This window comes from Macaca thibetana, chromosome 13 (genome assembly GCF_024542745.1).
Source record: "Macaca thibetana thibetana isolate TM-01 chromosome 13, ASM2454274v1, whole genome shotgun sequence".
NCBI classification, from domain to species: Eukaryota; Metazoa; Chordata; class Mammalia; order Primates; family Cercopithecidae; genus Macaca; species Macaca thibetana.
In genome coordinates this window covers 83586247-83608273 of record NC_065590.1, presented here as the reverse complement: position 1 = coordinate 83608273, position 22027 = coordinate 83586247, and the positions used below count along the sequence as shown (strand labels likewise).

The 22027-nt window shown below is 54.3% G+C and overlaps 1 protein-coding gene across 1 annotated transcript in view; it reads left to right on the top strand.

Annotated features, from left to right (window-relative positions):
* LOC126933656 (kelch-like protein 29) overlaps window positions 1-10878 on the top strand; it is a 58668-nt gene extending 47790 nt beyond the window's left edge. Inside the window, exons 4-8 of the mRNA XM_050753658.1 lie at window positions 4600-4802; window positions 6209-6468; window positions 8571-8769; window positions 8899-9081; window positions 9281-10878. Coding sequence (XP_050609615.1) covers window positions 4600-4802; window positions 6209-6468; window positions 8571-8769; window positions 8899-9081; window positions 9281-9465 — 1030 coding nt within the window. The 3' untranslated portion in view covers window positions 9466-10878. The remainder of the gene's footprint in view (window positions 1-4599; window positions 4803-6208; window positions 6469-8570; window positions 8770-8898; window positions 9082-9280) is intronic.
* Window positions 10879-22027: the final 11149 nt, after the last annotated feature.

The window sequence follows — 22027 nt, the reverse complement described above, 5'->3', positions numbered from 1 at the left end:
AGAGAGAAGCTGATGTCACCATGTCTTTTCAGTCCCCTTCACATCCGTGACCCTGGAGACTTACTGTGCAGCAGCCGGACTGGCCCAGTGCGGAGCTGTGGCCCTGCCCTTTAACCCCAAGCAGTGGCTCCCCCCTCAGGCAGCTGCACTCTTGTAAGGGAGGGAGTAGGGACCATTTCTGGGACCTCTGCTCTGTGGGGATCAACATTGGCCCTCCCTGGGTGAGCCCTGCCAGGGGCAGGTGACCCCTCCCTGCTGTCCCAGCATCCCTGAGCCTCCTGTCTGGAGGCTCAGGCTAGACTCCCACCCCCAGCCTGGGACAGGTGATGTGTCTACCACTCCAGCCCCAGGGAGGACAATGACCCAGCACCCGAGCCTGGCAAGGACAGTGCCTGCCAGACCCAACCCCAGTGCAGACACCCTGCCCTGGAGCCACAGGACAGAATGTGGGAATCCAAGTCATTCACTCGCTGGTCACTCAGCAAACACACGGGAGCCCCTCCTGGGGCCAGGACTCACACCAAACACCAGCAGAGCCCACAGTCTGGTGGGGACACGCTGCAGACAGGCAAGGAGACGAGCGGAGATGACACTTCAGAGACTCGTGGGCCAAGGGCCTGGCTGTGGGGGAGGGGCATTCAGGGAGGCACCTTGGAGAGGTGGCATCTGATGTGGGTTATGAAGAACAGGCATCGGCCGGGCAGACACGTGGGGGAGAGCAAGGTCGAAAGGCAGGAGGGGGTCTCAGGTCCCACAGGTGACTCCACGTTGCTGCAGGGCCAGGCATGACGGTGGCTTGCAGGGGACACGGCTGGAGGGAGGCTGGACCTGGGTCACAGGAGCCTGGGGGTGTTGCGACCAGATGTGTGTTTTGTAGAGATGACGGGCAGACCGTGACTGAGAGCGCTGGATCTCAGTGTCCTCTCCCAGGGTGCGGCCAAGTCCCTTTGGGCTTGGCTGCCCCCCATGGCCATGCAGAAGGGTCCCAGCAAAGTCCTGCCCAGAGCCCCACACCCTTCACCCTCTTCCCTGAGCATGTGTGGGTGGCAGCGCCTGCCACCTTGCTTGGTAGACAGGTGTGGCTTGGAAGCCAGATAACGAGACTCCCATGTCTCACTTTGGATGCTGGCACAATGGCATGACCCACACCTGTCACCAAGTTACCAAGGGTGGGCCTGAGCCACACAAATCCCCAAGACCCAGGGAAACTCGTGCATGCCCATGCATGTGTCCTGCAGCTGAGGACATGCCCAGGTGTTCATTCACGGGCAGAGTCCTCTCTTCTGAGCAGAGCTGGGTACCAGCCACCTGCCCCATGCCTGTGCCTCACCCGCCGCTGCCCACGGATTCTGCCCATCGCTCCAGACGGTGCCCAGTTCCACCTTGCAAAATGAACATCTGACCTCCGAGGTGCGTGAGGGTGGATGAGGGCCTCCAACCTGGTGTCTGAAAGGAAGGGCATTTCTAATCCTGGATGAGTCCATGGCTAATGGTGGGATTGCAAACATCCCGGTAGTTGGACCTAGCCATTCCTCTGCTAAGCAGAGGCTTCATCTCGAACTCTGGCCTCTCCTGGGCATCCCCAACCTGAGAAGGAAGTGACTCTAGGAAGCTCTGGTCTTCTGACAGACCCCATGGGGCCCGTGTGGCTGGGCAGCACCAGCCTGCCCCTCACTCTGCACCCCAGCCCCTTTGTCAGCTTCATAGAGAAGGTTAGTGCTGCCCGTCTGCCCTGCTGCAGTCCCTCCAAAGCCACGTCGTGACCTGGCGGGCCAGCAGCACCCCACACCGTTCACTCCATGGAGCCCAGTAGGACAGGACAAGAAATGGCTCAGGGCAGGGACGGAACAGCCACCTGTACCCCCCCTCAGGGACCAGGGTCACCCATCACAGGGGTGTCCCTCTGGGGTCCCTGCTCAGAGGGAAGAGGCCTAAGGAGCGCTGGGGTCCAGTCCCAAGACCGTCTGGGGTTCAGGGATAGAGAGGCGCCCCCACCCCCTCACAGCTCTCCAGGCCACGCACAAAGGCCTGTGTGGATGAGAACCATGTGTGTTGGTAAGAGGCACAGGCCTCGCCCTTTGAGGCCTCATCTCCTCCTTGAACTCAGATTCTGACAGAGCCCCCATCACATTCCCCTGTGCCTCTATGGCCATTCCCTGCAGATCATCTGCCCAGCACCCCCTCCACCCCATAGGTGGCCCTCACAAGGGGCCAGGAGGAACAGAGCCACAGCCATGCCTCCTGTGGTCAAGGGTCCTCCTCAGTCTAGACAGCACCTGCGATGCTCTACGGCACCTGGTGCCCCTCCTCCTGCGCCTGGCGGCCAGGACCCACTCCCTAGCTCAGACTGTGGGCAAGACAGGCAGCACCCCTCAGCAGCCATGTGGGTCCCATCGCACCTGTCACTCAGCCATGGACTGTCCATCTGCCCAGCACCCCTCCCCACAGTGCATCTGTGTGCGTGTGTGCTCACACATCCTGAAGTCCCCTGGGCTCAGCCCTTCACTGGCTTTGAGCTCCTCCACCTGAGGACTCCTGGGTAGACAAGTGAGCTGGCCAGAGGTGAAGGCAGCAGTGACTGGGGGCCTCGGGAGCAGGCTGTGGCCCCGTGTGACCGCCACAGGGCAGAGGAGAGGCCAGGCAGCAGCTTGCAGGAATGAAGGCCCGGGCAGCAAAGACAGGAGTATGAGGTTGACCAGATGGCTCTGGGGCTGGGGGTGTTAAGGATTTCTGTGGTTTCAAGTGATCACGTAGTAGATTACTTTTACACTTAACAAAGCCACCGAGGTATGGAAATCCATCCCAACAGCAGAAGACTAGGTGTGTGAAGTCACTTTAGGAGTCACTCTGTGTTGCAGGGGTTTGGAGGGGCCTCTGTGGAGCCCACACCTTGCCCCCTCTGCCTTCTGGGCTGGCCCAGGGCTTGGAGGCAGAGGCCCCTTGGGGTCCTGGTGAGATGAGCCGTTGTGTGGGGACGGCCTACCGTGGCCGCCCTGGGAGGGAGCCTGGACGCCGGCTCTGTGGCAGGATTGCATCTCCCCCTCTCCTCCTGGCCATGCCTTCGCTGAGGCTCTGGGAGGGCAGTGCCTGACCTGAGAGAATGTCGCTCTAATGATGGAGTTTCAGGTACTGCCACATAGAGAAGAGTCTCATGGGGAACGGCATTTTCCAGCCTCTGCCACAAAATCTCCACGGGAGTTCAGACCTCATCTAGGTCCACCCTCTTGTTTTGCAGAAGAGGAGGCTGAGGGCCTGGGAGGCCAAGGCTGCCCACCTGTTGGTGGCAGAGCCCGGGCACCCAGCGCCCCCAGCTCTCTGCCCTGTGCTCTTTCCGCTCACCCACACACCCAGCAGCTGGTCTGTCTGCAGCCAGCCTGCCCGCTTGCTGGACACCTCGACAGCCCCACCGCCAGCCACAGGTGCACGCAAGGGACCCATCACAAGCATCTTGCCCTGTGGCCTCCTCGGAAGCTAGTGAGTGGACCACAGAGGTCATTTCCCAGCCATGTGGCCAAGCCCAGCCCCAGGCAGGACCGGGCTCTGGGCAGGAAGCAAGGCTGCTCGGAGGAGCCAGGACAGGGCAGCCAAGCCGACGGCCTACGAGGCCTCCAGACTCCCGACGCGCCGGGTGTTTTTACTCCTGCTGTCACTTATGCATCGGTGTCACTCTTGCTTCATCTTATCTGTTTCCTTCCAGGTCCAGCTTTAGGGGCGGCTGCCAGGCCTTAGGAGCCTTTGCAATGGTTTTGTATTCCTGTAGACACCAGATATAAACAGATTGATATATTTGTGTCCCTCCCCTGCTCCCCCCAGTTCCCAAGCCCGATGCACACTCTACACGCAGGCCACTCTGACCTCTGACCCCGTGTTCCATGTGGCAGGAGGGCCCCGCCCCGGGCCAGGCCCCAGGTCATGGCTGCTGGCTGTCTGTGGCGGAAGTCCTTGGTTGTTTCCTCTCCCCTCCTCCCGGCTCTGACCATTCTGTCCGTCTATCTCGTCTTGTCCTCAGTTTCAAAGCAATGTCATGAAGGGCTTCCTTTCCATGCCTAAAAGGAAACAATATGTTTTTGGAAAGAGGTGGGGTTGGAGAAGGTTCTGGGGCAACTTGGGGCCCTCGGTCTTGGGGCGATCAGAGGATATCTCTGGATTGGCTGGGATCACAGCCAGTTGGGAGCCTCCCAAGCCTGGGTCACATTGGAGAATCTGCCACCCAAGGCAGGCAAGGCCGGGCTGGGATGCATCGGCCTGCTTTGGTGGAGATGCCAGGGCCTGCAGTGGGCTGAACCGTATTGTTTCCCTTTGAGGCCAGTCCTGGTCCTCGTCCCCATCCATAGCTCATGCTTTTTGATTTGCATCTTTTTTTGCATGGACATGCCGAGTAGTGATAAGCAGGGTTTTCTGTTCTTTTGGGCGTCTCTGGTCAGACTCTTCTCTTTCAGATCCCGTGTCAGAGCATTAGGTTCAGGTGTGTCATTGCTGTGTCCTTTGAGTCCTAAAACCAAGGGCGTGACCAAGGTGTGCAGGGAGATCTAGCCCTGTGAGGAAGCGGCACGATGGCCGCGGGGCAGCAGGTAAGGACACCCTGGTCTCTGTGCCTAGGTCCGTGCAAGACAGCGGCCAGGGTGGCCGGGAGAAGTTGGAGCTCGTCCTGTCGAACCTGCAAGCAGACGTCCTGGAGTTGCTGCTGGAGTTTGTCTACACGGGCTCCCTGGTCATCGACTCGGCCAACGCCAAGACACTGCTGGAGGCGGCCAGCAAGTTCCAGTTCCACACCTTCTGCAAAGTCTGTGTGTCCTTTCTCGGTGAGCCCGGAGGCCATGTGTGTCACTTGCAGGGAGGAGTGCAGATGGGCAGACAACTCCATAAACAGGAAGGACTGAGCAGGGAGGACTGAGCAGGGAGGGCTGTGTGTGCACACCCGAAGCTCCCTCACATGTGGCTGGGTTTGGCAGGGCTGTTTTAAGATGGTAATTTGGATACACATGCAAAGACTCTTTCCCTGGCATGAAATGAAGGGGATTCCGTGTCATTTCTCTGTAGGTGGGAGAGGCACACTGTGCCCCGCCAGGCCTTGTGGGAACAAATGGTACCATGAGGGCTGTGCACGTGCTCTGCTTGTGGGGAGAGGCTGTGGCCCTGGCCTCACCGCCCTGTTCTCTAGACCCGGAACAAAGCAGCCCAAACTTGCTTTCCCTTTACCTTATTCATACCTGGGCTGCCCCAGATGTCTGCCCAGGCCTAGACATCTGAACTGTCCCTTGAGTACCCATGTCTGCTGCCCAGGATGGGGACTGAGTGTCAGGAGCTCCCGGGGGGTCCCTGAGCCAAACAACATGCTGCCTTTACACTTGATGCTGCCCCGCATGGGCGACGGCAAGGTGAGGGAGGGACAAAGACGAAAGCCCCCAAAGAACCAGTGGCCTGGGGTATGGAGTGCAGAGAGAAAGCCAGAGCCCAGCCTAGCGATGGGGCAGATCCGTGAGGACAGAGGGGGACCAGGCAGTCTCGAAGTGCCGGGAACCACGGCAGCGATGAGGCTCGCACACAGATAGGCCTCCAAGAACCCAGACACACCTAGGCTGGAAGAACTACTAGTATGAAGGGGGGAAGAGTGTGAGGTCCTGGGAGGGACAGTATTGGGTAAACAGGGTATGGAGATGGCTCCCACCCTGGACCTAGCCACTGAGCCCAGGAGAGCTGGCCAGATGGACCCCAGAGCCTAGCCGGCCAGATTGGGTGGGGCAGAAGCCTATGCAAGAAGCTGGGAGGTGGACAAGGGGCACTACAGCTGACACAGCTTAACGAAGGAGTCTGGGACCGCAGACATGCCTGGCATGGAAGACATACAACATGGAAGATGCTGTAAGCCTCAGTGCTACCCTCAACCTCAGCGACAGTGTGACTCCTGGCCCCAGCCCAGGCCCAGGCTCTGAGCAGGACTCACACTCCATGCCTCCCAGTCTCGGTCCTTCTGCCAGGACCTGTACACACAGAGGGAGGCCCCTGGGAATCAGCATGAGATGGGATAAGGGAGAACCCAGGAGAAGGATCGAAGGCTCCAGACACCCAGGAAGGGGGCCTGCAGGGACTCTGAATGCTGGGTCCCCAGGATGTGGATTCAGAGAAGGATCCAGGGTGACAGCGATGGGAACAGGTGGAAACTGCTTCCAAGGCCCTTGGCTCAGTGGTCCTGTGCTCTTGCCCCCAGAGAAGCAGCTGACGGCCAGCAACTGCCTGGGTGTGCTGGCCATGGCCGAGGCCATGCAGTGCAGCGAGCTCTACCACATGGCCAAGGCCTTCGCACTGCAGATCTTCCCCGAAGTGGCCGCCCAGGAGGAGATCCTCAGCATCTCCAAGGACGACTTCATTGCCTACGTCTCTAACGACAGCCTCAACACCAAGGCCGAGGAGCTGGTGTATGAGACGGTCATCAAGTGGATCAAGAAGGACCCCGCGACACGCACACAGGTGGGGCCTGCCCTGCCCCCGCCCCTTCTCTCTGGGTTTGGGCTCCCGCTGCAGCAATGGGGTCTGCATCAAGGGTGAAGGAAGTGAACTTTCCTTGTCCTGCTCCCCCTGAGTGGCAGAGAGGAGAAGGGAGGGCAGAGAGATGAGAACCCAGTCACCAAAGGATCCTCAAGGGCTGGCATTCCACCCCAAAGGAGACCCAAGTGGGCCAAGAGCCGCAGCACCTGCACTCTGCAGGGAGAAGTGGGTGCCTGAGCCAGGGGGCTCTGGGGCTCCCAGGAACACGGACCCAGCTGGAGGAGCCCACACCTGCTCCAGTTGTTGAGGGGACGGACAGCCCCTGATGGACCAAATGGAAACCTCTGTACTCAGGAAGGGGGAGAATGCGAGGTCCTGGGGAGACTGTGTTGGATAAACAGAGGATACAGAGAGGGCTCCTGCCCCAGACCTAGCCACTGAGCCCCGGAGAAAGGGGTCCTCAGATCAGGTGGGAAAGCAGGGTTTCTTTTCAGAGGTAGGAAGTTAGATGGGGCAGCTAATAACAGTGACGGCCACAATTCCCTATGACCCCCAGATCTGTGTCTCGGGCTCAGAACCCTCTCCTGAGCTCCAGACCCCTCTGCTCAGTGGCCTTCTGGGCCTCTCCAGCAGAATGTCCCGCAGATCCATCTAATTCACCAAGCCCAAAGCCTACACTTCTTCCTGTGCTCCTGATTTCAGCCACGCCTGGTCCCCAAAACTGAAGCCTGTCTTCTTCCCATGTCTCCCACAGCCATTTGGCTACACAGCGCGCGTTCCTGCCTCCTTCCTCCCCTTTAAGTGAATCGACTTCCCTCTCCCCATCGAGACCTTCCTCCTCTCGCCAGGATTACTGCAGCACCTCCTAAGTGGTTTCCCTGCCTCTGTCTTGCTCCCTCCAAATCCATTTTCCACCCTCCAGCCTGAGCGGTCTCTCTAAAAGCACACTGAACATCTCATCCGTCTGCTCAAAACCCTCGTCAGTTGCCTGATCGACTCCGCAGGGGAAACTGTGCCGTCCTTGTTGAGCATGAGCCGGCCTCCCCAGCCTCTCTCCTCTCACTTCTCCCTGTCTCCCTAAATGCCTCCTCAACAAAATCCTGTTGCATCTCGTAAGAATAAACCCCATACAATTCTCCAGACGCACCATTCTCTTTCACTCTCTGACACCTCTACACAGGCTTCAAATGTCCGCCCTCCCCTCCACCTTGTGCCTGGCAGAAGTCTGCCCATTTTGCATACCCCATCCAGACGCCACTCCCTCTGCAAAACCTCTTACTCCTGCATCCACTACAAACCCTCACTACACCCTCCTCTTGCCCCCCGTGAATTTTTTGTAGCAGATCCCCTCCCTTTAAACTGTGTACCCCTTGAGGTCAGAGACTGGGTCGCATTGGTCCTTGTACCCCCAGTGATGAGCTTCATGCCTGGCCTATGGTGGTCGCCAGTTACTCATGGGATAAAACGAAAGGGGAGTGATGAGCAGAGTCTGTTAGGAGGGGAGATTCAAGTGAGCCTCTGAAACCTCCTCGGTGCAGGGCGACAGTTTGAGGCCGTGGGACGTGGGACACCACTGAAACAGTTTTCGGTGCTGGGGAGACACAGGCTTCCACGGTTGGAACTTGGCAAGCTCAACAGTCGCCATCTTCTTGAAGCTTTCGTGGGTCCTCCCACCTGTTCCTGAGTCCTTGCCATACTCACGGCTCTTTAATAATCGTGTCTTCCTCATTTTAACCACCCCGCCCCTACCCCCAGTGGCCTGATCTGCAGCGGGGGTCCACGGCCCAGGGTGGAGTGCGAGAATGGGGTGCTGGGGGGATGAACAGGTGCTCCCACTCCTGCAGGGCTGGCTGCTGCCTGCCAGCCTCCCCTCCCCATCCCTGTGCTCCCTGCCCTCCCCTCCACACCTCCAGCTAACAGTACCTGCCTTTACCTCTGTCTAGGCTAGCAGAACATCTACACTCCCAAGCCCGACACAGCCTGGAATTACGCGTTCTTGTGCAGCCACACACCGTTTCTTTCCTTCCAGGAGGTGGCTCTCTCTTGCTAGTCTAAGAAGATTCCATGTCTCCTTTACCCTGCAGTATGCAGCCGAGCTTCTGGCCGTGGTCCGCCTCCCCTTCATCCACCCCAGCTATCTGCTCAATGTGGTTGACAATGAAGAGCTGATCAAGTCATCAGAAGCCTGCCGGGACCTGGTGAACGAGGCCAAACGCTACCATATGCTGCCCCATGCCCGCCAGGAGATGCAGACGCCCAGAACCCGGCCACGCCTCTCCGCAGGTTTGAAGGGGCACGCCCCGAACCTCCCCAGAAGCAGTGTCTTAGGCTCAGTGGTCCCAGTGAGGTGCCAGGCACAGATGCCGACAGTCTTCGGGTGTGTCCCAAGGGCGCCCATCCATGTCCCTGCAGGTGTGGCTGAGGTCATCGTCCTGGTTGGGGGCCGTCAGATGGTGGGGATGACCCAGCGCTCGCTGGTGGCCGTCACCTGCTGGAACCCGCAGAACAACAAGTGGTACCCCTTAGCCTCGCTGCCCTTCTACGACCGCGAGTTCTTCAGTGTAGTGAGTGCCGGGGACAACATCTACCTCTCAGGTGAGGCCCCCCGGGGCTGGGGCGGGACCAGGCATGGGGATCCCAAGGAGACTGCTCCCCATGTCAGGGCCGAGGAAGGCTGCAGCCCAGAAGTGTCTACTTTGCAGATGAAGGCTTCCTCTGCCCCTGGGGCTGGGCTTGCTGACCCCAGGCCCCTCCTCACCCCGCCTGCTCTCTCTGCCTCCCACACTGCCTCCAGGTGGGATGGAATCAGGGGTGACGCTGGCTGATGTCTGGTGCTACATGTCCCTGCTTGATAACTGGAACCTCGTCTCCAGAATGACAGTCCCCCGCTGTCGGCACAATAGCCTCGTCTACGATGGGAAGATTTACACCCTCGGGGGACTTGGCGTGGCGGGCAACGTGGACCACGTGGAGAGGTAACGAGGCCATGGTCAGGACAGGGGCATGCTCTATGCTCACCAAGAACTGAAATCACATCACTGTACCTCCTGACACCCACTCAGTGGCGATGGAGCACAGCCTGGACCATTCATAAGGGCAGTCATCCCAGGCTCTTCAATCATAGCACCAGGGGGCACCAGGGTGTGGGGTACAAGCAGGCGGGAGGACATCTGTGTCACCTTTGCAGTCGCTGAGATGGGAGATGGGGCGCTTCTGTCCCGACAGCCCATTTAGGTGTCAGACAAGCTGGAGGCCCAAGATCCAGTTGCAGAAGGCCTGGGATGAGCCAGACCCTCCCGGCCAGGCAGTCAGGGAACACCCTGCACATGAGCACCAGCCCAGAGACCACTGGGGTTTCGGGCAAAGCTGGAAGCAATGTTTAAAATGAGGGTCATGCCGGTGGCAGTGCCTCCTTGTCCTGCCAAGCGGGGGTCCTACACCAGGGAGCTCCCTTCCTCCCTCTAGCCACACACATACTAGGACATCTGTTCATAATACAGGGAAAGGCCACTGCACACAAACTAAGCAATTTAGGGAGCACATTCTTGCCAACCCTCTAGAACTTTCCAGAAGAAAAAAGCCAAAGGACCACGTGTGTGAACCTGCCCTCTGCTGGGAGTCCCCGGCTGGCTTCCTCCCGAGGCCATTGTGGAGGGTTAGATACAGGCATGAGGGGTGTGGGCTGAAGCGCGTGCTTCCAGGTGAGAATACAAAATCCTTTTCCCTTGAGCCAGGGAGACTGTTCTTACACAGAACGGACGCCTGGGGGAAGAGCTCAGGAAGCTTCGTCAGGCAGCAGAATGGAAGCTTAGTCCTGCTTTTGGAGAAACTAGTGCCTGGAGGGTAACCCATCAGGCTGACCTGGCCCAAAGCACAACACAGGGGAGACAGCTAAGATCGCCAGAGCCCTTCCTGCACCTGAGCCCACCACCCCCACCGCCACGTGCCACCAGAAAGCACATCTTCCCGTGGGACATTATGTTGCCTATGAAGCCACACATACCCCTCAATTTGTATTTTTCCCCCTTGGTGGCTAATTGGACACTTGACAAATGTTACAGCAAAGATGGCTTACAGAGTGAGACAGGCTCTGAATGCTCATTGTGGGCTTTTAACTCCCCCAAGTGGAGCCCAGAGACAGCTCAGTAACAACATTTAATTGTCCTATTGATCTGGCAATCGTGGGCATTCCTGGGTGATGATGAGGATATTAGCGCTGTTGCTGGACCTGGGTTGGCCCCGGTGCTGGCGGCCTTCAGTGTGACCCACTGCCCAGCTATGCATACCCCAAGCATTCTGGAAGCATCCGCTTCCGATCATTTGTCATCCAATAATAAATACATGAAAAAGGAGACATTTTCTCTGTAGGAGTAAACTGAGCTGGATCCGTCATTCTGTCTTGCTTTTGTCAGCTATTTTTAATCTCCTAAGACACTGATTACTCATTTTGCAAACTTATACTTGTTGATAAATATAGAGATTTGTTCAAGGATCAAATGTACCAACTAAGCAGTGAGACAAGCTCAGCTTTTCTGGGGTCCTGGAGCAGTCTGCAAGGCCCAGGGGTTGCCTGTTAGGGCCTTCCCTGGGGGGCGAGGCCTTACTTCTGGCCGTGAAAGGTCAGCATGGGCACAGTGTGAGCAAGACCACCCCGGGAGCCCCAAGAGATGATGGAGCCATCCAGGACGAAAGGGTGCCCTGAAGGGCCCTGAGCCCTTCCTCAGCCCACCGGACTCTGCCAGCTATCCTTGCAGGGGTAGTGCAGGCTTGAAGACCCCTGGGCAGTGTGCATGCAAGTTGGTTGGAGGGTGCAGGCAAAGGAGCACTCACTGCTTTCCAAGAAGTGTAGCTAGACCCCCTTCGGGTGAGTTGCTTTCTGTGGCACACAGTGGCAATGATGAGAATTCAGGGTGACAGGAAGGTCAGGGTAATGGGGATAGACACGAGGGTGCTTTGTTCCCCAGGAAGCACTAATGGTACAAATGGCTATTATATTGATAATGAATGAGATATATGGTGCATTATAATTATATTACATTACGGTATTACAGAAATAGAGCAAGATTATATAATTATAGATTAAGACAACAGCGCAATAGACAAACCTGTATTATATCATTATATAAATAACTGGGTCTAATATTTTATAGCAATATATTGCAGTCGCTGTGGTTACTGGATAAATGATAGCAGAGCGCCTCACTCGGCGGGGTCATTTGCATGTCATTAGCATATCCTTCTCAAGCAGGAAGCTGACAGATTGAGCTGACGGGAGGGCTCATGGCTTGGCAATCAGCCACCTGGAATAACAAGCTCTCAGGAAATTCACATTTGGTGCAATGTGCCATCATACTGAAAGACTGAGGACTAACAGCCACATAATCTTCCACTGTCTCCCAGCTCCTTCTGCAGGAGCTCTTTGGAGCCCTGCCATATTGGCTTAAAAAGCAGATATCTGAACTTCTGACACTGTCCAAAAAGACACTTACTCCATTGCATATAAGCCACATGTCATTCGTCTGGGGCTTAATTGAATCTGCCCCACTGCTGCCCTTTGAGACATTCCAGCCTCTTCTCAAATCCAAGTACAGAACTGGACGTCATATCACCCTCGCTTGGAGGCAGACGCACGGGCTCTGGGAGGCCAGCTTCCTGGGGCTCTGGGCTGTGACCGAGGCTCACAGAAAGAAAGCAGGCCCCGTGTGCCTCCCAGGAAAGATGTGCTGGGGACAGACCCAACCCTGGTGGCACAGCACGCCATGCCCAGGCCTCAAGTTGCATCCAGGCACTCACCGAACAGTGAGCAGCGTGGTGGGTGGTAGATGTGTCCCCTGCTGGGAGGGCCTAAGTATGGAGGCAACTGGAGTTGGGAGAGCAGCCCCCAAGGAACCCAACAGAAACACTGAGGACCAATATTCCAGCTTCCCCATGAAGTAAGACCTCAAACCTCCCAGTGACCTGGCTAGGCTGCTGAACCTCAAGTCTGCTTTTCCCAGCAGCTGCCTCCTGTTGTCCTTTCTCCCATCTTGTCTGGAACTCATGTTGTCATTTCATCCTCTTCCTCTGCTGCTTTGTCCTGCACCCCACATCAGCAGATCTGTTCAATCCAACCGTTTGCATTCTCGGCGCCCAGCCTTGGGGGCTGAATGGTGATGGAGGAAATCCCACTCCACAACACACTGGCCCCACCACGCGGGAAGGGAAGGCCCCCATCTGCTACTGGCTCCTTCACGCTACAAGGCAGCCTTTCTGGGTTTCCTTCTTTAGCACTTTCTCCCACTCTCAAGAGCAGTTATTTCTTGTCTTGACCTCTCTCCTCAGAGAGCTGACCCTACAGACTCCTCCACTACTTTGGTCAACCCTGACTCCTGCTTCACAAAGAAAATGGAGCCATCAGTCAAGAACTTGCTCACCTTCCTGTGGTCACTCCTGCAAATACAGCTACACTCATGCCATCCTTGACTTCCTTTCTCCTGTGCAAATGGACTCCACATTCCCTCCACACTTTGGATTCCATTTGCATCCACCTCCTGAAAGCTTCCATCATCAGCTCTCCCCTCTCTTTCATATACACTTAATCTTTCACTATCCAGTTGGACTCCTTCCTATTTTAGCACGTACATACACACAAGTAAACATTCCCCTTAAAAGTTAAAACAAGACCTGTTTTTCACTGGCTCGTGAGATCTGAATGTTAAAATTACAGGAACTCTGAGCCAGTTGTTAACCACAAAAATTTAACAATTTCTAATTATTAAAAATTATGTACACAATATTAAAAACAAAGGTAATTCATACAATTCATCACTTCCTAATTTTTTACTACATTTTACTGCTCTCTTGGGCCTTGAGGTTTATATATGCCCATTGCACCTCTCCAGGGAGGAGATTCCAGAGAATGGTGGCCACAGCACATCTCTTTCCAACTCCATGTTCAGCAACATCCCTATGGTAGCTTGAAATCAACCAAGTGGGAGGAGTGACATCACAGAAACCAGCAAATGCTGCAAACCATGACGTTTTCCCTAGAGAGCTGGCTGTTAAACATTCATCAGCATTCCATTGACCCCTCTCAGCTCCGGATTCTTTTCTAGGTCCTACCTTCTGTGCCTCTTCATAGCTAAGTTTCTTCCAAAAGAAGTCTACACCCACGGTCTCCACTGACACAAATGGCTTCTGCACCTCTTGTTCCAGTTGAAGTGCCCTTGACTACAGAGCAGTGGCCTGCTGGAGATTCCATCCTCCATCCTTGAAGCCCTCGCCTTTGGGGGCATAGCCACTCACTCGCTGTTGGGACCTTGGCTGCCCTCCGAGGATACCTCTCAGCTCCCCTCTTAAAGGCTGCATTTCCCCAGTTTGTCCTCAGCCCCCACGCACTTCACATCTCCCCAACGCACTCCTGAGCTTCCATTTCCAGCTTTGTGCCAGAGATCCCACAGCTGAATATTTAATCCACACCCAAATATCTGACTGTCTGCTGCACATCCCCAGTCTGTTGCCCACAAATACTGTAAATTTCCTGTGAAAAAAACTGAAATCACCCTCCTCCCTCAACCTCCCCATCCCACCAGTAGTGTCACCATCCACCAGTCTCCCAAGCCAGACCCTGAACCATTCTTGGCAACTGTCTCCTTTAGCACCAGCATCTCATCAATGAGCAGCCACACCCATTCGCCTCTCCTTCTGTTCCTGTGTCCTCATACTCTTGTCATCCCTTGGTCCCAGGCACTGTCGCATCTCACCAAATTTCTTTTTTTTTTTTTTTTTTTGAGACGGAGTCTTGCTCTGTCGCCCAGGCTGGGGTGCAGTGGCCGGATCTCAGCTCACTTCAAGCTCCACCTCCTGGGTTTACGCCATTCTCCTGCCTCAGCCTCCTGAGTAGCTGGGACTACAGGCGCCCGCCACCTCGCCCGGCTAGTTTTTTTTGTATTTTTTAGTAGAGATGGGGTTTCACCATGTTAGCCAGGATGGTCTCGATCTCCTGACCTCGTGATCCACCCGTCTCGGCCTCCCAAAGTGCTGGGATTACAGGCTTGAGCCACCGCGCCCGGCCCCCAAATTTCTTATGCAGATTAGTCTAACTAGTCTCCCTGCTTCTGACCTCCTCACTCCAGGACATACTCCACCCTGCAGACACAGTGATCTCTCTAGAGGCCAAATTTGATCACATTATTTCCCTGCTTAAAACCTTCAGGACAGCCAGGCACTGTGGCTCACATCTGTAATCCCAGCACTTTAGGAGGCCAAGGTGGGAGGATTGCTTAAGCTCAAGGGTTAAAGACCAGCCTGGGCAACATAGGGAGACCTCATCTCTATGAAAAATCAAAAAATTAGCCAGGCATGATGCTGCACACCTGTAGTCCCAGCTACTCAGGAGGCTGAGGTGGGAGAATTGCTTAAGACCAGAAGATCAAGGCTGCAGTGAGCTGTGACCATGCTGCTGCATTCTAGCCTGGGCGACAGAGCAAGACCCTGTCTCAAACAAACAAACCTTCACCCACTGCACTCTAGATAAAGCCCAACTCCCTTAGCTTTGCACACATGGCCATTTTGTTTTTGTTTTTGTTTTTTTGAGACAGAGTTTTGCTCTTGTTGCCCAGGCTGGAGTGTAATGGCGCAACCTTGGTTCACCGCAGCCTCTGCCTCCCAGGTTTCAGCAGTTCTCCTGCCTCAGCCTCTGGAGTAGCTGGGATTACAGGCATGTGCCACCACGCCCAGCTAATTTTTTTTTTTTTTTTTTTTTTTTTTTTTTTTGGATTTTTAGTAGAGACGGTGTTTCTCCATGTTGGTCAGGCTGGTCTCAAACTCTCGACTCAACTCAGGTGATCAAACTCAGGTGATCCACCCGCCTCGGCCTCTCAAAGTGCTGGGATTACAGGCATGAGCCACCGCACCTGGCCCTTTTTAACTTTTTAACTAACCCCCACTTCTAACTTTTAACTTTTTAACTAACCCCTGGCCCTTTTTAACTAACCCCCACTTCCAGCCATTCCATACTATGGAAGCACCTTGACTGACGATGGGGTTATTTCCTGATAAACTCATTAAAAGTTGAAAATATTCTAAATCAAAAATACATCTAATACACCTGCCCTACTGAACATCATAGTTTAGCCAGCTTACCTTAAACATGCTCTGAACACTTACATTAACCTACAGCTGGGCAAGAGCATCTAACACAAAGCCTATTTTATAATAAAATGTCAAATATCTCATGGATTTTACTGAACACTGCACATTACATCAAAATTGCAATCGTTTTGCACCATCATAAAGTTGAAAAATCGAAAGTCGGGGACTGTCTGTACTCTAAATTCTCCCAAAATGCCACCTTTGCCTACTGCTCTCCCTTCACCTGTAATGCTTTCCCTGTGCCCGCTCAGCCCTGCTTCCCATCCACCTAGCTAGTAGCTTATTCACCCTTCAAGGCCCAGCCTGGTTATCGGCACCTCTAGGAAGCTAATATGACCTATTGGAGCTGCTGGGTGCTCCCTGCCATGTGCACCTTGGGTTTCTCGCCTTCAGACCACTCAGCATCCTGCATGTAATTGTTCTTTGTGTGTTTTATTTGGCTTGCCTTCTTCATGAGGCCATAAGCGCCTTGAGGGCAGGAATGGTACTTCATCCAGCACATTTCTCCAGTTTCCAGCCCAGGGCCTAGCTATAAAGCACATGCTCAGTGCAGCATTGCCAAATGCAAGGGCAGGATTGAGCTGGATAGAGAGGAGGGGAGCACTGTGTGAGCAACGGGATGGTGACAGGAATTCTGCAGAGGCTGCCACAGGCAGAAAGAGCCCACTGATGTTCCAGAGGAAGGCTGAGAGGGCTAATTTGGACCAGACCCTACAAGGCCTTGAGTGTCTCATCGCAGTACCTCCCATCGCTGTGTGATCTCAGGCTATGCTGGCCATGCTGAGGGCAAGGAGCAAATGGTAGTCTGCTGCCCTTGCCTGTGACCTCTGCCCCGCGCAAGGTCCATCTTGACCCTGGGCTCTTTTTCTCCTCTCCTGCAGGTATGACACCATCACAAACCAATGGGAGGCCGTGGCCCCTCTGCCCAAGGCAGTGCACTCTGCTGCAGCCACAGTGTGTGGTGGCAAGATCTACGTGTTTGGTGGGGTGAATGAGGCAGGCCGAGCTGCCGGTGTCCTCCAGTCTTACGTTCCTCAGACCAACACGTGGAGCTTCATCGAGTCCCCAATGATTGGTGAGAACCAGTGGTGTCCTCAGCCCAGGGCCAGGGTCGCACCCCTGCCTCGCTGATTTGTTCAGTATCCATGCCCAGAAGTCAGGCTAAGCCCGACAGCTCTGCAGACCCAGATCTAGAGGGTGGCAGGAGTTGCTGAGCCCCCAGTTCAGGTGTCTGGAGAAGGGCAAGTGAGTCAAGGCTCCAGGTTCCCCTGGGCCCCAGACCTGTCTCCAGGCCAGTCAGTCACTTGTTGGAAGTCTTTCCAGCTTCCTTCCCTGGAGGGTCTGCTGGGAAAGAAAAGGAGAGGGAAGTCCAAGACAAGATGCCGTGACCTGCCTGCTCTGCTCTCCTCACAGACAACAAGTATGCCCCCGCTGTCACACTCAATGGCTTCGTTTTCATCCTGGGCGGGGCTTATGCCAGAGCCACCACCATCTACGACCCTGAGAAAGGAAACATTAAGGCGGGCCCAAACATGAACCACTCTCGCCAGTTTTGCAGGTGAGAGGCTGTGGCACCTTGGTTAGGGCTGGGACGGAGGAGCGGGAGGAGGAGGGGTGTGACCACAATGATTTCCCACCATTCAGTGACCATAATGATTCCCAGGCCCAGAGCAGTGGCCCTCCCCATCCAACCACAGGAGTGGGCATTAGCCCAGACCAGTAGGGTGGAGCACCCAAAGCAGCCCACAGCAGCCTCTGGCCCAGGAGCCTATCCCCAGGGCTCCAGCTGACCCCAGCTCCAGCAGAAAGGAACTATTTCCTGAAGGCATCAAGGCTACCCTGTTCTCAGTGAGAGGTGAGGTCTGCTTCCCCCAGGACCACCTGCCCCATCACAGACGGGAGGCAGTGCCAGGCCAGAGCAGTGCCAGGCCAGTGTGATGCCCTACAGGGACAAGTGATTTCTTGGGGGAATGCTCTGACAGCATGAATGACAGCATGAATGATCCTGATGGCCTTGGGAGCTGTGCTTGGGGCTCAGAGTCCCAAAGGCTGACTGGGTAAAAGCACACACAAACCTGCCCCTGCAGGCAGAGAAGGTAGAGGGCCAAGTGTGGCTCGGTCCCCAGGCTTCCTGGCCCTGTGGCAATGAGACACCAGTCCCTGCTCTTCCAACCCCATCCTTTCCTGGACTAAGAGGAACAAGGAATAAGAAGGGGCCCCAAGGCCGGGCACAGTGGCTCACGTCTATAATCCCAGCACTTTGGGAGGCCGAGGTAGGTGGATAACTTGAGATCAGGAGTTCGAGACCAGCCTGACCAACATGGTAAAACCCCGACTCTACTAAAAATACAAAAATTTGCCAAGCGTGGTGGTGTGTGCCTGTAATCCTAGCTACTCAGGAGGCTGAGGCAGGAGAATCGCTTGAACCCGGGAGGCGGAGGTTGCAGTGAGCCGAGATCATGCCACAGCACTCCAGCCTGGGTGACAGAACGAGACACCGTCTAAAAAAAGAAAAAGGGGGGCCTCAGAAACCCCATTGTCAGGACTCCCATAGCAGATGCTTCCTGAAGATATCTTGTGCCTGTGCAGAGGTAACTGCAGAATCTTCAGTGTGGGAATAGCATGAAGTACTTACTGAGTGCCCATTGTCTGTGTAGCATAGCTAGAAAAGATACAACCTACTAGCACGTCAGTGACCTTGGACACATCCCTTCCCCTCTCTGGGGAAGTTCTGTCTATAAAACAGGCAGTTGGACCAGACAACTGCTAAGCTCCTGTTGGACTGAGATTTTACAATTCCTGAGCCATACTTCCATGTCACATACCCTAATGGTGGCAGTGTGCAGAGCACAGTCTGACTGCCCTGTCCACTGATGCAGACAACTGGAGCATTACGCTTCACTTGGGAGGATGCCCGCACCTCCTCTGAGACTAGAAATGAATGGGAAACGGCCAGGTATGGTGGCTCATGCCTGTAATCCCAGCACTTTGGGAGGCTGAGGTGGACGATTCACAAGGTCAGGAGTTTGAGACCAGCCTGGCCAACATGGTGAAACCCCATCTCTAATAACAATACAAAAATTAGCTGGGGTGGTGACACATGCCTGTAATCCCAGCTACTTGGGAGGCTAAGGCAGGAGAATCGCTTGAACCCAGGAGGTGGAGGTTGCAGTGAGATTGCACCATTGCACTCCAGCCTGAGCAACAAGAGCGAAACTCCATATTAAAAAAAAAAAAAAAACAAAAAACACAGAGGCTGGGTGCGGTGGCTCATGCCTGTAATCCCAGCACTTTGGGAGGCCAAGGTGGATGGATCACAAGGTCAGGAGTTCAAGACCAGCCTGACCAACATGGTGAAACCCCGTCTCTACTAAAAATACAAAAATTAGCCAGGTGTGGTGGCAGTCACCTGTAATCCCAGCTACTCAGGAGGCTGAGGCAGGAGAATTGCTTGAACCCGGCAGGCAGAGGTTGTAGTGAGCCAAGATCACACCACTACACTCCAGCCAGAGTGACACAGCATGACTCTATGTCAAAAAAAAAAAAAAAAAAAAATGGGAAAGACTTAATGGCAAATGGGAGAGTTAAGCTAGGTCTTGCAAGAGAATCAGGGAATAGGTGCACCACAGAAGGAAAATATGAGGGCCCCAGATGGCAGGAAACTAAGGGAGAGAAGACTAGAAGCTCCAGGGTCTGGTAAGAAGTCCCTCTTTAAGACATTTCAGAAACGGGTGGAGCCTTTGAAAAGGTATATGTCCAATGTCAGGGAATAGCCAAGAAGAAATGGCCCTTAGCTAAAAGAGATTCAGGGCCAGTAACAAGATGTGGATGTCAGTGCAAAGAGGTAGCTGAAATGCATTAAGGAATTCCGTCAGTGCAGAGAGGGGCCAGATGCTGAGCCCTCATGATGAAACTGACTGAGACAACAGGAGCAAGCCAGTGAGTGTCACACAGGGAAGGGGTCCAGGCACAACCATCGGTCACCCTGCAGAGCATGCTCGGCCCTTGCAATCCTGGGTGGGCAGCAGCACCAGGTCACACAGGAGCACCTTGGCAGGTGGAGCTCCCAGTCAAGTGGCTGACGTTCAATTCCAGCTGAGCTCCTTATTATTCTCTCCCGTCATTCTTGTGAGTCATGTTCCCAATTTGATTTGAGCAGTAGGAAGGCTGCGTGTGCCACACACAAGAGACTCCAGAAAGCCTCAGTGACCTGAGCTGAGTGCCTGCACAGAGATCTTTCCTCTCCCAGCCATGGTTAGTCACTCTGGCGGGGCAGGGAGGGAGCGCCTTCTGCCGCTCGCAGGGTGGCATAGCACAGCTTCCTGACTGGCCCTAGAGGACAGGTGTTTTTCATGTCAGCCCGGGTCAGAGGGCAAAGAAGGGCAGCAAGATCCCAGATGACTTTTGCAAAAGGCACAGGCAACCTACAACAGGACACGATGTTGAGAACCTATCTCCAGGGCCAAGTTGGAAGTGAAATGCCTAACTCTGTCCTTGCTTTCCCCCAACAGTGCCGTGGTGCTTGATGGCAAGATTTATGCAACTGGAGGCATTGTCAGCAGTGAGGGGCCCGCACTGGGCAACATGGAGGCCTATGAGCCCACAACCAACACCTGGACCCTCCTCCCCCACATGCCCTGCCCTGTCTTCAGACACGGCTGCGTCGTGATAAAGAAATATATTCAAAGCGGCTGACATCAGCAGAAAGCCCATGATAAGACTGTGGACAAGTCTGGTGAGGCAAGTGCCACGCAATGATAATTTTCCAGCGACACCAACAAGAGGCCAACAAAACACAATCAAGGAACTCACTGCGCTCAACATGTTGAATATTCTCTACACTGAATGTAGAAAATCATCCTCACCTTTGGGTGAAACCGAGGCACCATGCATGGAGCCGCAGGAACCACAATCCCACTGTGGGGCTGGCTGCCTCCTGACCAGGCGCCCGCCCTGAACAGGGGCACCCGCTCTGCCAGGTGCAATAGAGTTTCACATATTTTTCAACTGGGAGAGAGAAGCCGTCTTTTCCTTCCTGCAGAGCAAGCTTGATCCCTAAACAACCATAGATCAGTTATCTTATGACGACATTAGGCATCAGGCTCTCTTGGAATAAGATCAAAGTGTCCTTATCACTTTGATTCCTACTTTTGTTTTTTAACCAATCTACACTTTCAGTGGCCGACAGAAAACAAGGGACAATACTGTGCATCACAAGGCCTAGGAGGCTGCTGGTCCCCACTGGGGCCGAAGACAAGCCCAGCTGCCCACGCTGAGCCAGGGGTGGCAGCCGTGGGAGAGCCGGGGAGCGAGGACAGTGGTCTGTCCTTCACAGGTTTTTCTATTGTGTTTTTGCTGGAGAAGGACAAAGTGATTGCGCTAGCTTTCTCTTACCCAGTATGAATTATTTAGATTTCTGAGGCATTTTCTTGATAAACAAAAGGCTATTTTTAAGTACTGAGAGGAGAAGCAGGCCACAAGAGGGATAATGTTGTGGGAATTCCCAAAGCTCTTTGTAGGTAGTGCCAGAGGGGGGCTTTTGCTCTCATTTTTCTATGTGCAGAATAGAGGATCTCTCCTGGGGTGGGCAATGCCCCCATTTTATTTTTAGAAAAAGTAACTCCCAGACAGCCCCATAAAAGCTGTGCCCAAGGAAGAAGAGTCTGCTCTAGAAGGAGCCCGGTTCTGGCTCAGGACACCGGCCCAGCTCCCTCCATGAGGTCAAGCTGAGGACCCAGGCCAGTGGGAAGGGAAGGAGGGAGAATAAGCATCTATAAAGCACAGGAGACTATTTTTGATATTCATAGCTATATATTAAGGCACCTGCCGCAAGAGCTCTCAGGATGGGGACAGCCTTCTTAGTGGAGCCATGGCAGCAAGGCCTGAGGGCATGAGCAGAACCACTCTTCTTGTCACATATGAACCTGAGAAAAGGGAAGCCAGGAGGGAGGTCACACCGTGGCTCAAAAGGGAAAGGCCTTCCCGCTAGTCCTTAGCCCCTCAAACCTCACACAGTCAACAGTTTCCATTCCAGGGCAGGAAGAATGCTGCCGCCACCACCGCCACCACTGCGCTGTTGAGTTGAAGTTGGTACCAAATACACATTTACCACTTTTATATCTGGGAAGTCAACTTGCCATCGTTTCATGATGATAACCATTTATAAGAGAAAAAGACAGGACATGCTTTCCATCTTTTAGTATTTGATGACACAAAATTCCAGTTCTAATGCTGGGCATCAACTTCTAGCACTACGAGTGTGGCTCCCACTTGGACAAGATACCGAGCTTCGTTATGCAGTTTTTAATATTATTTATTATTTTAAAAAGTAATAAGCACAAAACTACATACATTGTATGTCATTTAAAGTATTTATGTCAAACAGGGTGCAAGTGTGAACCCAAGGACT